Genomic DNA, 13,988 nt, shown 5'->3' on the forward strand with positions numbered 1-13,988 from the left:
CCTATAACTTTGTCTTCTTGCTCCTAGTTCTGTGCTAATTCTTTTAGAACTTAGCCCCCTTTAACTAGTATTACAATTATAATAAACTTTGCTCCTTGACTTAGAGATAGGTCTGAGCCTGCAAATTATTTTGAGACACCTCGCAACACCAGCCTGGAACCCCAATTTTGGGCGGTCTTCTTGAAGCCCAACAGAACAATAGGGGGAAGACATCCAGAACTGAGATCCTGGAGGAGTTAGGAGGCCACTATCACTGGATCAGAGTAGAGAGATAATGGAGAACAAGGTATAAGAAGACATGTACGACGAATTTAAGCTTTTGAAGGGTTTTAGAGAGCATTTTGTTATTTGTTCTTGGAAATGATAGAGAGCCACTTGAGTTTCTGAGTAAGGGAGTAATTTAGCCACTATAGCCAAGTTAATTCGAGTGAATCCATGATCACCCATTAATTTTTCCCCCTTTTAAGAGCAGCTAGGTGGGACAGCCAATAGAGCACTAGGCCTGAAGTCAAGAAGACTCATCTTCCTGGGTTCAAATCATGACTATGGGCTAGTCACTTCATCCTGATTGCCTCAGTTTTCTCATTAAAAAAGTAAGCTGGAGAAAAAAAATGACAAACCACTCCAATATTTTGTCTTTTTTTTTTTTTCCTGAGGCAACTGAAGTTAAGTGATTTGCCCAGGGTCAGGTAGCTAGGAAATGTTGTTAAGTATCAGAGACCAGATTTAAACTCAGGTCCTCCTGACTTCAGAGCTGGTGCTCTGTTCACTGTGCCACCTAGCTGCCCCCACTTCAATATTTTGTCAAGAAAATTCCAAATGGTGTCACAAAGAGTTGGATACAATTGAAATCCCTCTTTTAGAAATGTGCACCTATCAGGACTGTCTTTTCTTGTTATGAAACTCATCTTTAAAAACTGGGCTCAGTTTGAACCTGGTGCCCATTCACATTTAATAAGCTTTTGCCTTGGAAATTACAATAAATTCCTTTAAACTTTCTCTTCCTGGGCTTGCTCCGTTATTGAGAACAAGGCCTGAACAAAGATTTTCTTCTAACAATTTCTGACAAGCTCAGCCAGGAGCATCACTTTGCTGGGGGCAATCACTGGGGATTCTTCCTCCAATTCAGTCTGCACCACATTTTGGGTTTGGGTTTTTTTACCCAATGGCTGGCAGGAGTGCACTTCCCCAGCATTCAGTCAGACATGATGAAGAATTTGGAGAATTTAACTCCGCAATCTCAGGAAAGTAAAGAAGAAATGGGTAGGTCCAGAGAGAAAGTTATTCACATATTTACAGAAATTGTAATGCCAAATATATGGACTGACACTCCCTTCAATGATCCACATAAAGTGAGAATTTCCATAATGTCCTTATATTTTTATTGTTAAGATATTTATTCTTGATTACATTGAGCTGAACCACACCTAGGTCCTTGCACCCAGGGATGTTGCCTTGGAGAGCCCAGCTCAAACTGGATCTCTAACTTCTAGTTCCTTGCCCCCTTCCATTGGGATTTATGGCATGAAGGGCAAAACAGTCAGAAAAAAAGTGACTTCCCTTGCTGGGATGGCCAAGGGCCCAGGCCTTGCAACCTCATATTGTATCCTCCTACTCTTTAACACCTAAAGGTATTTTAAAAATCTCTTGCATGAAAAATTGACTAGACTTCCTCCAGAGTGGGAGGTTTTCTACCCTGTCATCTCAATTCAAGATGCTTTTCTCCTCAACTCATAGCTTTGATTTATCGTGGGATTTCCCCAAACCCAAATTTTGGTTTTTTTCTCATTTGTGCATGAAGAAAGGAAGAGGCTGGTAAGGAAATGGAATTGTAGGCACGAAAGAGCAAGTATTCCAAAGGGAAGAGGGAAAAAGGCAAGCCTTCTGTAGATTTCCAGGTAGCCAAGATGTAAACCCCCCCCCCAAAAAAAACAACCAAACAACAACAAAAAAAAAAACCCAAACAAAAAAAATAGAAAAAAACACCAAAAACTTGGGATAGGAAAGATTCTGCCAGTTATGTCCATGATGGAGTAATGAGGTTCAGTATAGACTAGAAAAATTAGGGGGGAAATTAGTCAGGAATGTGGATATAAACATAAGACTTCAATAGCCTAACAAAAATGGCACAAAAGTTGCCCTAATTGCTGAGGCACAGAAGTTGCCTTTATTATCATATGACAAAGACCAGAATCCCAAGGAAAAGACTTTGGAAAAGGGATTAAAGAATGGAAAGGAAGACTTAGAAATCCAAAAAGGGACTTGTGAGTAAACTCCAACCAAATCCAAGGTGATAAACATTCACAATATTGGAAGCACAGATTTGAGTGGAAACTAGCAGAAAATCTTTTGGGAAGGCTGAAGTAGAATACAGTTACCTATATGATAATATGGTCAGGAAACTTAGAAGGGTGAGGAATAGGAGAAGACTAATGAAATTTAGAAATAGAACTATTTATTCCCACTGATCACTAACCAAATACTCAGTAGGAAATGAGGAAATCTGTGAGATTGTTTCTTTCTGCCTTAACAACCAGGTTGGAGAAGTCAAAGATAAAGACAGACCCAAAAAAGGAAGGAGATAGTTTCCCTCCTGTTTTGTAGGAATCAATTGGCAATGGGTCAGCAGAATTAAATTGGTCAGGTAATGAAATGAAAAGGTTTTCATTTAAATCCATTGGAGGAGTGTAACAAGAAAGGAAGAGAGAAAGGTTAAGCAAGTAGGGATAAGAGGAAATAGGTGGAAAGTTAAAGAAAGCCGAAGTCAGTTTTGTACTGCCTGTGTGACTGAAGGTTTGAGGATAAGAGAGTTTGAAGAGAAGTTAGGAAAGGTTTGGCTCCATTGAGATAAGAAAGCTTTGAGAAAACTTTAAAGAAATGCTTTTAGCAATTTCAGATGGCCACTGGTCTGTCAAGTTATAACTTTTACTAACTAAAAGCTATGGACTCTGAAATTTTAGATGCAGGTAGCTTTTAGAGGAAAACTGAGCTTCTAAAAAAATTATCTTTTGAGATTGTAAACCCAAATCTCACTTGAAGCTTTTGTCTTGAAACTAAATTATATGATCTTTTAAAAAAAAAACAGTAAAATGTGTTATCCTATTAGGATATTTGTGTTTAATTAGAATTTAATGCAAAATACATTTGATTTTTGGGCAGTAAAGAGACACCCTTGGAAATTAAATAAATCAGAAAACCTGAGTTAAAAACTAATCTCAGATTTAACTGTGTGATTTTCAAGTCATTTCACCTGTTTGCCTTCAGCTCTTCCAAACGTAAAATGGGATAATATTGGCACATCCCAGGGATGCTGTGAGGATCACAAGATATAGACTTAACACAGTACGTGGCATATGCTAAACCACTAAAATATAAGTGTTAATTACTATTATTGTCTCTAATTGAATGTCATTATTCCATACTGTATTACTCTATACTGAGTTTTTAGATGTGATTAGCATAGAAGACCAATTACATTTTCTATATATAAGATAATTAGAAAATGCATTCAACTGAATTGATGGCATCTGAATGGTAACAGGTTTTTTGCTTCAAGTTTTAATTACATGCTATTGTGTTTCTGAAATGTTTCTTATATTGTGAAATCTGGGAAACCATTGTATCAGAAATGCTGTTAGAAGAGTAACTTATTTTTGTAAGCTATTAGATTATGAATTAAGCTATTAAAATAATGTGATCAAAATGTCTGAATAGTGTTAAAATGTAATTGAATATATTTTACTTTAAAAATGGATAATACTGATAAGGAATTCTTGGGGGGGATAGCAAAGGTTATCTTTCTAAATTAATCCTTTTCTGTGAGGGTCCTTGGAACCTTCTATTTGGGTGGAGTCATAAGATCTCATCAGCCTTATAGACCACATGTTGTAAAATTCTCAAGTCCCCAAATTACATCTTTGAGCCAACTGGTAAAAATAAATCTTATAACCAAAGACTTCCTTTTGCTTTGGCTTAGCAAGCAGTACAAGATTGGGGACTTGCTGTGGTCAGCAGTTTTCTGAGATTTGTCATCAACTATTATGTACTCATTGTATATGTAGAACTTCAGAATGTAGTTATTTTTATATTATAAATGAAGAATAAATGAGATGTCCTTATATGTGCTTAGTGTTAGCTGTTCTTGTAACACGAGAGGAAAAAAATAACAATACCTCGAGCCCAAGCTATAATTAGTGTGAATTTGCTATTTGAATTAAAATTGTGTAGAATTGTAGTTTGACATTAACCCGAGTTTGATTTCAGGTATGATCATCTGAATTGCTCTTAAACCAATAAATCCATCATTCATGGGGGATACAATGAGATGCTCAAAAGTAGTTTGGCCTGAAAACTGGTACAGGTGGATGATATTGAGTAGACAAATGTTGGAGCTACTTGACTCAATTTCCCACTATATTATTTCTTTTCTTTTCTATTTATTTGTTCGTTTGTTTTTTTGCTGAGGCAATTGGAGTTAAGTGACTTGTCCAGGGTCACACAGCAAGGCTAGGAAGTATTAAGTGTCTGAGGCTAGATTTGAACTCAGGTCCTTCTGACTTCAGGGCTGGTGCTCTATCCACTGCACCACCCAGCTGCCCCTATTATTTCTTTTCTTAACAGGAAATTTTCCTGTCTGGTTAATTCTAAGTCTGGCTATGATATGCTGTGAATAATATGGAACTTGGGGACACAATGAGCTATTAAATATTTCTCATGCCTGAAATTAAACAGACCTAAGGGAAGATTTTCCCGTTATGGCTTGCATCAGTCTGTGCCTTTGAAGGAATAGTCTTGATATTGTCATAACTATGTCCCTCTTTTTTTCCCCTTTTATGGCAAATTTCCATTATCAGAGCAGGTGAACAGTGACAGTTTTATCATGGTAATACAAGATCTATTGACTTGCACATCAAGATTAAAACATCTGAGTTACTATTATAGGATGTAAGTTTGAAAGACCTTACTTCTTTAATCTGAATTTCTGGTCAACTCCATATCTGTATCTTCAAAAAAGGGATAAGATAAAGATATACAAGTGTTTAAAAATCTGGAAGAGCAAACTCTGAGAAAGCAACAAGATTAAACTGTCTTTAATCTAAAGACTAAGAGATATGCACACACATATAAACAAAGGCTTTCAAAAGGTTTTAAAATGAATCATATTGATTTTGAATATGTTTAGAAATAAGCTCTCAAAATATTTGGATTAAGCTTTCATATGTAAAAATGCATTAATAATTGTAACAAATTTTAAAATCGTGTGTCTTCCACCTTCTATTTTGAGGTATCAGTGTGATAATATTCAGGGACAAAAGTGCTCATTCTCCAATTCAGGATCTAGTGGGTTCCTTTCAAGAACAGGAGTAGATCCAAAAGATCTGAATTGAGTTTTACTATATGAACCAATTACAATATGATTAGTTTTGAACATAATTTACTAAATTATGCAAAGTCTTATTACTAATAGGACTTAGTCATATTCTTGATTTTTTTGGCAGTAAGAAGACATCCTTACTCATTTACATAGAAATTACATAGATCAGAAAAGATCTACTAAAAGATTAGTAGTTCTATTAGTAATAAGACTTTGCATAATTTAGTAAATTAACTAGAACATCTCAGCAAGTAATCTGAAACCTGGAGATGGTTAAGGAAATACCTTCACAGGCCTGCCTTGTCCATATGCAGCAATTTGGGAGATGTACAGGAAGTGTTTTATGGATCCCTGAATATTATGGATGTGCAAAATGACTTAATAGTCCTTAAGGACACTTAAGGGACACTGCTGTATTGGGCTTCTTTATTCACACATTATACATCTGCTTATATTAGCCATAGATATATTATGGATTTGTCACCTATTTTGTAAACTATTTTTTTTGTTTGTTTCTACTTTCACTAATGCCATTTTAGGAATCAAGGTCCTTGCACTGCATGTTTGTCAAGTCATGATTTGTGCATGGTATTTATGCAGGAGTCCTCTGTGCAATCCCTAGTTGCCTTTCTTGTCAAGAGTCAAACTCTTCACTAAAAGAAACTGTGATGATCTAGTCTGAACAAAATTTTGCAAGTATTTGTTAACGAGACTATAGATGCAGTGGAATACCCTAAGCCTGAAGTCCATGCTCTTAGCTGTAGCCTTACAAAAAAGGTTTGCTTTTGGATTTCTTCCTGGCAGAGGAAGGAGTGTGCTCTTGTAGCTCAAGAATGAAGCATCTGGACAACTTTGGTGATGTCCATACCCAGATGGCCTTGGAATGCCTGGAAGGGAGCCCTGATCCCCACAGGAATGGCCAATTTCTTGGCTCCCAGATCTTTCGGGACTAAAGTATCTGTTGTTTGTAGGGTCTGTTGCAGGTTCTCAAAGGAACTGTGTGCTATCTGTGCCTTCCTTGATTCCCAAACTAATTCCTAAATTACAGCTGCCAAGATTAGGATAAAGGAACCACATAAGTCTGATTCTGGTGTTGTATCATAAGTATGGTTAGCACCAAATGAGGGAGTTATTGGGTAGAATTTAGTTACTGCCATTAAGCTAAGTGAATTCATGATTTCCCACCCCCCTTGTTGCCAGTCTTATAAGGAGCGACCCAAATATGTAACAATCTGAAGGTAGGGCAGTCACAGTAGGTACCAACCAAAGTGCAAGAAAGGCCAGATGCCCTTTAACCTTCATGTTAGAAATTGGTATCTCTCTAGATTAGAAAGGGGTGTTCCAGATAACACCAGTCCATTTGCTTTTAGAAATATGCACCTAGGAGAACTGTCTTCTCTTACTGAGAAGCTAGTCTTTAAAAATAGTACTTGGTTTGAACTTGGTGGCAGGCTCCGTTCAATGTGCAAAGCCTTAGATGCTACAATAAATTCTTTTAAATTGTCTCTTGCTCAGTTTGTTTCATTATTAAGGGCCATTATAGGAGCTAGGCCAATCAATAAATCAATCAATAAACATTTATTTACCATGTGCCAGGAATTGTGCTAAGTTCTAGGGATACAAAAAGTGGCAAACAGTCCCTGCCCTCAAAGGGATTACAACTTAACAGAGGAGATAATATGTAAACTAATATATCCAAAGCAAAGCACTAGAATTCAGAGGAAATAGGCTTTTGATATAAAATGGGATTTCAGCTGGAACTTGAAGAAGTCAGAAAGTGGGTAGAAGGGAGAGCTTTCCAGAAATGGGGGCTCCCCTTCGCAATTCTCCATTCCAGCCAAATTGGCTGATTTGTATTTCCACAAATCATATTCTATTTCTCTGTTGAAAGTCTATATCTATTAGAACATAAGCTTCATAATGGCAGACTGTTGTCGAGAGATAGACTAGTACTAGAGTGGATGTCTACCATATTTGAAATAAGAAAAACCTGAATTCAAATCCCACTAGCCTGTGATTTTACTAAAGTTTTTTAACCTCTTTAAAATTCAATTTCTTCATTCATAAAACTTGAGGTGAATGGTGTCTTAATGTTCGCTCCAGTTTGAAATCCATGGACCTCTTGCACAGAAGGGAGTCTTAATAAAGTCAGCTTAGTAGGGAAAATTGTGAAGTTGTCCTTAGAAATAGGAAAGCCATGAAGGGACTCTGGATTATTCAAATTCAAAGCAGGTTAAATATTTTGTCATTGGAGAAAATCTGAGGACCAACTGTGCTAATCAAGCTTCTTTCACAGGGATAACTCTGGCTCAGGGTAGTGTCTGCCAGAAGCACATAGCAAGTGAGAGAGGATCTAGAAACCAGAGCTGTGTGGCGTCCAAGTGGGGTAAGCCCAACTGCTGGATAAGAGTCAGAGTTGCATAGATCCTGAGGGAAAGTTGCCAGAGAGTGAGTAATGAGAGAGTTAAAGTCACTAGGCTAATATGGAGAAAGACAGACAAATGGGGAGGGAGGAGAGAGAGGAAGAGAAAGAAAAACAGAGACAGAGAGACACGCAGAGAGACAGACAGAGCCAGAGTCAGATAGGGAGGAAAGTGGAGGGAAAAAAGACAGACAGGTAGACACAGAGATAGATGGAGTGGGAGGAGAGAGAGAGGGATAAGAGGAGAGAGATAGAAAAGAAAGTGGAGACAAAAAGAGAAGAAGGAGGAGAGAGAGGAAGAGGAAAAGGGAGAGCTGGTATTTGGCAGGCAGTGGGTCAAACAAGAGTCTCCATCCCTCATCACTGAGCCAGGAAAAGGCTAGCAGATGGCAGAAAAAAGGAAAACAGATGGAAGGAGAACTGGTAGGTGCCTGGGAAGATCTATCACTGAGAGATTGGGGGTGGGTAAGGAAGAACTCTAGGAGATTAGTTTAGATGAACACACTGACCCACATAGAGAAGCCTCCTCGGGGATAAAAAGTCTGGTGGCTGCTTCTTGGGAAACTGACAAAGGCTCTCCATCTCTGGCTCAGATAAGAGGAACTCAACTCTAAGGACCTCCTGGAAGGAAGACTTACTTCCCTCTTTTGGAAAAGCTCAAGCAGGAAATTAACTTCTTACTTTGGATCAGTGCCTGATTGGTGAAGTGGGGACACAGCTGGCAAAGAGGGTAGATCATTGCTGCTGGCTTTGGTGAATGGATTTCAAAGATTCAAAGATTTAGAGTAAGTGAGAATCTCAGAAGCCTGCTAGTCTCACCGGTTTATTTTACATAGGAGGAAACTCGGGTGACAAAGTGAACTGACCACCCAGGTATGGATACCAAAGAGCTGGAGGAATGGGGGCAAAAGATTATTTCATTTTCACTTTGTGCCATGATGGGGGACACAAAACAAGACAGAGGAATCCACTTCCCTCATGGAGCTTTCTTTCTGATAGGAAGAGTAAATAGGGTGTCATCTGCTGCTCAATGTCAAATCTTGAGGCTGGAAAATCCTCCTAATCCAATCCTCTAACTTTTTCTTATGATTCTTTGAAAGATTTTGGGGTTTTCCTAAAATTTTGTGGGACAAATATTTGTTGATCAATCTGTGTGTATTAGTTGCTTACTATTAAGTATCTACTATGCACCAAACAAACATGGGCTAGGGAGAATAAAGATAAAAACATACGTTCCCTGCCCCCAAAGAGCTCCCATTCTACTGGATTTAAGTTTGATTTTGACAGACTTTGCAAAAGGAGAAGCATTTGGGCATGATTTTGTTACTCACTAATAAACGTGTTAAATGAGGGAAGACAGGCAGGAAAGAAAATTCTCAGGGGGCTATTAATCTTGGGGCTTCCCTACTCTTATAGGAACATTAGGCTTAAGGGCAGCTTTTTTAGGCACTGTGAGAATTATAACAATGATTTACTTCCTATTCCTCCAGTGCTATATATTCCATTTCCCATTGGCATGCTGCTGAATGGGCCATCCCCTCAGCCTGGGATGCACTTCCTCCTCAGATCCAACTCCTAGTACTCTTAGCTCCTTTCAAAGTTCACAGTGAAGTAATACATCTTACAAAAAGTCTATAATAATCCTTCTAGCTGCTAGTGTCTCTCGGAAATATTTCATATTTCATATTTAATTTTCTGCGTACATATTGTCTACCTTGTTCCTCTTGAAGATGGGAGACATATTAATTTTTGTACCCCAGTGCTTAGCATGAAGTAGAGACATCATGGATGCTTAATAAAAGCTCATTGCATGAATAGTAATAGCTCACACTCATACATTGCCAGAAATCCTGGCCTCCAGCAAATTTGAAGTTCTAGCTACTGAAAGGGATGGTGGCAGTGAAATTGATTGTGTGAATGATTCCCATTGCTGAGGACTTCTGGAGAGCCATTCTTTTCTCTCTTCCACAAAATTTCTCACCAGAGTTCTAAATAATCAATCAGCATTTATACAGCACCTATTGACTTCCTGTTTTGTACTTGAGGTGGAAGTGATACAAATCCAAAGAATGAAACAATCACTACTCCCTATCATCAACAAAGTTGACCTACTTATTATAATATCTTGGCTAAGCAGTAATTAAATCACTAAAACTTGACAGTAAAAATCCTGGATGTTTCTCCAAGTCAGTGAACTTCATTCATGGCTTCTGCCCCAAGCATACAGCTATTGGGGAATCCTGTAAGTGGACTGAAGTGTTCTGAAGAAGGGAACCCAGAAAAGATCCAAGTGAAAACTACTCCTCAAGCCTTAGAAAGTTCTATTCTCTGTCTTCTGAACAAGGAGGCTTTTCTTTGCCACCTGCAAACGGTCACAGAGAGCAATTAAGCATGAGCTGGTCTGGATTGGGGGTGGGGGGAGAAGCATGGAGCATTTTTCACTAGCTCAATCAATCCTCATGTTGTTCTATCCTATAGAACAAGGCTTCTTAAACTTTTCCCACTACCAACCTCTATTTCCCCCAGAAATTTTTAAGCAGCCCTGGGTACATAGGTATATAAAACAAGTATACAAATCAAATAATTACCAATAATAAATCATAATTCCACGACCTCCATGTTTAGTTATAAGACCCCATATGAGGTCATGACCTACAGTTTAAGAAGCTTTGCTAGAGAGCTTATTGGCAGAGTTAGTGCTTCCTTGATTCACTGAGGCCATTATTTTCTGTAGGGGAGAGAGAGGGGGAAGAAGGTGCTTTTCCATACTCCACTAATTCATCCCAGAGTTACAGAGTCCTTACAAAGAAGCACATATTCATCCTCATTCCTGAAATTTTTGAACACAGATTAAGGGCTGGAAAGGAGTTTAGAATACCATTGATACAAACCTTTCACTTCATAGATGGGGGAAACTGAGGCCCAGAGAGTTATTTGCGCAAGGTTATTTCTGGTGCATTTTCCCTTGTATCAGATATCTATTGTATTCAATAAAAGTTTAAAAGAAAAAGGTTCTAAAGAAAGTTATGTTGCCTTGTTTATAATTTTTTTTATTTGAGCTATTCAAAACAAAAATATGTATATTTAATTTTTAATTTTTTTTTACAACGTAACTGTAGACATGGTTTCTAGTTAGCTTTCTTTAAAACATTTTTTAAAAAAGAATTTTATTGATATCTTTTGTTTTTGTCCCCGTTCAGAACTTCTCCTCCCCTCTTTCCTGAGCAGGGCTACTCAAATGCTTGAGATTTAGTCACAACTTGAATGAAGCTTTTCAGTCCCGGCCTCTCACCACCCTCCAATCCCTTCACGTCCCATCCTCCTCAGTCATTTATTCCCACCATTCCAATGGGGGGGGGGGGGGAAACCAGCTTATGGACAAAATGTACTTTCCCAAGGCAAGATTGGACCACCATCTCAAAAGAGATATTTTTATTTAAACCTCAAAAGTGAGCTCAAATAGATGGACCTGAAGGAGAGGAGGGAGAGGAAAAGAGAAAGCAAAGGAACCAGAAAGAAAGGAGAAGTTTGGACAGCCTCAGACACTTATTAACTGAGTGACTATGGGCAAGTCTCTCGATCCTGTTCGCCTCAGTTTCCTCATCTGTAAAATGACTAAGGAAGGAAATGACAAAGCACTCCGGTATTTTTGCTAAGAAAATTCCAAAAGGGGTGACGAAGACCGAAACAGCTGAATAACAAAACCCTCCAGGAGTTGCAGCCTCTTTGAACCTAACTCAGCTTTCCGCATTCTGTTCCTGGTGGTTTTAACAGCAGATTCGACCTACTGACATCGATTCTGAAACTTGAAACGCCTCAGGCTTTCACAATTGCCAGGTCCTAATCGGGATCCCATCACCTCCACGAAGTGCTTTGTTCTGTACGTAGTTCTCTGTTCTGCTCTTCTGCTCCCCCCAAACCTGGCACACTCCCTGGTTCCCAGGACCCCCTCCCCCCCAAAAAAAGAGCCATTCAGCTCTCACCGTACCCAGGTACTGGCTCAAGGTCCAGAAAGAGTGGAGGCTACAAGAGCAAGAATCCCCCACATTAGCTCCCTGAGGAAACGAGATTTCAAGGTCCCCCAAGGCAGCAAGTTTACCGTGACCGAAAGACAGACTGGAAAACTTAGCAGCAAACCTAGTACCCTCTTGTTTGGAGGGAATGGGGAAGACTTGGGACAAAAGGGAGAGGCCCTTTCCTTTCAAGTCCCTCCAGGTGAACCACAGCTTTCCCTCAGATAGGGTGGAGGCGCCGTAGCACGCGCCAGGAGGAAATGGGGGAGGGGGAAGACTCAGAGTCGGGAGGGGGGACCAGCTGGCGGATGGGGAGGTGGGGAGGACGGGATCTCTGCCCCAAGGATTCCAGGTGAAGACAAAAGAGTGGAGGCTGGGAAGGAAAAAGGGGTTGGAGGAGGGAAAGAGAAGTTCCTTTCGCGGAAAGTAGCCGGGGAATGGGCGAAGAGGGCGGCATGCGCGGTTCCAGCTGGGGGGTGGGGGTGGCCGCGGCTGTGCGGGACCCCGGGGGGGCAGCGGCCCGCGGATGCTTCGAGGAGCCCCACAGGTCTCTGCTCCCCCTCACTTCACCCAGGGCGCTTCCCAGCCCCTCCTTACCATCTGCGCCACCTTGAGCAAGGCGGGGTACGTGGCGGGGTAGCCCCGGGCCAGCAGCCCCTCGGAAGGGCCCGGGACGGGGGCCGGGCCCGACGGGGGCGCGTCCACTCCGGCGATGCCGCTGCTGCTGCACGTGGTGCGAATGACCCCCGGGCCGTGGGACATGGCGCCGGCTCTGGGGGGCCGCGGGTCCATGTGCCAGGCGCGGCTGCAGCACCGGCCCCAGCCTGCCTGCCGGCCAGCCTGCCCGCCGGTTTAGGGCTCCGGGACCCGAAGAGACGCCCGAAGGAGGGGCAGGGACCTGGGCTGCCCGCCCCAAGGAGGAGCGGGGGCGGGGCGGTCCCGCGGACAAGTTCCCGGGGGGCCTGGGACTCTGTGAGGGCAGCCTGCCTCCGGCTGGGACGATTTGGTCTGGGTCCTGACCCTGACCTTAACCCTGACCCGACCCCGACTCGGCGCGGGGTCCCCAGCCCCCCAGAGGGCCGACTCTCTAGCTCCTAAGCCCAGGAGGGGGCGGGGTTATAGGAGGAAGAACCCGAGCTGGTTAGGGCGGAACAGGATCCAGATGTGGACGAGGAAGGGGTAGGGGGCGGGAAAAGCAGCTGAGGGAGCAGCTGGGGGGGCGGGGGCGGGGGCGGCCGCCTGCCCTATCCCAGAGTGACTCCCAAAGTCCGAGCCCCGGAATCCTTGGGAGAATTGGAGGGAGAGCGGAGGTCCCGCAGGTCACCGCTGAGCAGATTTAGGTCCTCTGGGATCCCCCGAGGGCCAGCCCCGGACCTGGCCTCGGGGCCCAGGAACCTGGAGCTGGGAGGGCCCACAGGGTGCAGCCCCAGGCTGCCTCCGAATTCTGCGGCCGCCAGATCCCCGCCTCTGGGGCGCAGCGGCTCCCGCCTCCCACCATTTACTACACTCTGGGGATGTTGGTACTTAGCAGGCCTCAGATGAAGCCATTTAAAAAGTAAGTAGTTGGGGAGTAGAAAAGGGGAGAGGAGGCTCCCAAATGGCCCCTCCCTTTCGGTTGTCTCCAGAGGGATTTCTTGGGCTCCCGAGTCTCAGGGAAGATAGAAATGACAGCCCCCCAACTGTTTCCTTGGTTATTGATCAATAGGACCCGTAGGTAGCTGGCCTCCCTTCCACAGAGTTTGTGGGATAGAGAACCAACATCTAGGGTGGTCCCCATCCATGGGGGGAGGGGGAGAAAGGCTGGACAAACTTCCGTGGAACCGAAAGAGTAGGATTTGGAGCTGGAGGAGATCTTACACAAATGAATGTTGAAAACTAGCTGGACGTGTGAGGGGAAAATAAAATGCTCTTGAATTTTTTTTTAATTGGAGGGTTTTAATTTTAGGGTTTTCTAAAAGCGCAGTTTGGTAAACGCCAAACTAAACTACATCATCTCTCCTTCTGTATATGGTTTCAGAAAGTTGTCTGGATGCGGAATTGTTAGAGGATTGGAAGGTCACACAAGGAGTAGGGGTGAGAGGCAAGTCTTCTGGACTCAAAGCTTTGCCTTCTGTTTCTTATACCCCACTGCCTCTCTAGAGCCAGCAGTAATTGGGGCAAAATTTGTTGTTTAGTAGTG

The 13,988-nt window shown here is 42.1% G+C and overlaps 1 protein-coding gene and 1 long non-coding RNA gene across 3 annotated transcripts in view; one reads left to right on the forward strand and one right to left on the reverse strand.

Annotated features, from left to right (window-relative positions):
- The window catches only part of CMTM7 (CKLF like MARVEL transmembrane domain containing 7), a 54,280-nt gene extending 41,365 nt beyond the window's left edge, over positions 1-12,915 (reverse strand). Inside the window, exon 1 of the mRNA XM_074267187.1 lies at positions 12,407-12,915. Within this exon, the coding sequence (XP_074123288.1) occupies positions 12,407-12,601 (195 nt within the window). The 5' untranslated portion in view covers positions 12,602-12,915. The remainder of the gene's footprint in view (positions 1-12,406) is intronic.
- A 128-nt stretch (positions 12,916-13,043) lies between these two features.
- Positions 13,044-13,988, forward strand: part of LOC141542630 (uncharacterized) — a 68,597-nt gene continuing 67,652 nt past the window's right edge. For both annotated transcript variants that reach the window (XR_012482221.1, XR_012482220.1), the window contains exon 1: positions 13,044-13,364. This is a non-coding gene — a long non-coding RNA (uncharacterized LOC141542630). The remainder of the gene's footprint in view (positions 13,365-13,988) is intronic.

The sequence above is a fragment of the Sminthopsis crassicaudata genome, chromosome 5, assembly GCF_048593235.1.
Source record: "Sminthopsis crassicaudata isolate SCR6 chromosome 5, ASM4859323v1, whole genome shotgun sequence".
Classification (NCBI taxonomy): domain Eukaryota; kingdom Metazoa; phylum Chordata; class Mammalia; order Dasyuromorphia; family Dasyuridae; genus Sminthopsis; species Sminthopsis crassicaudata.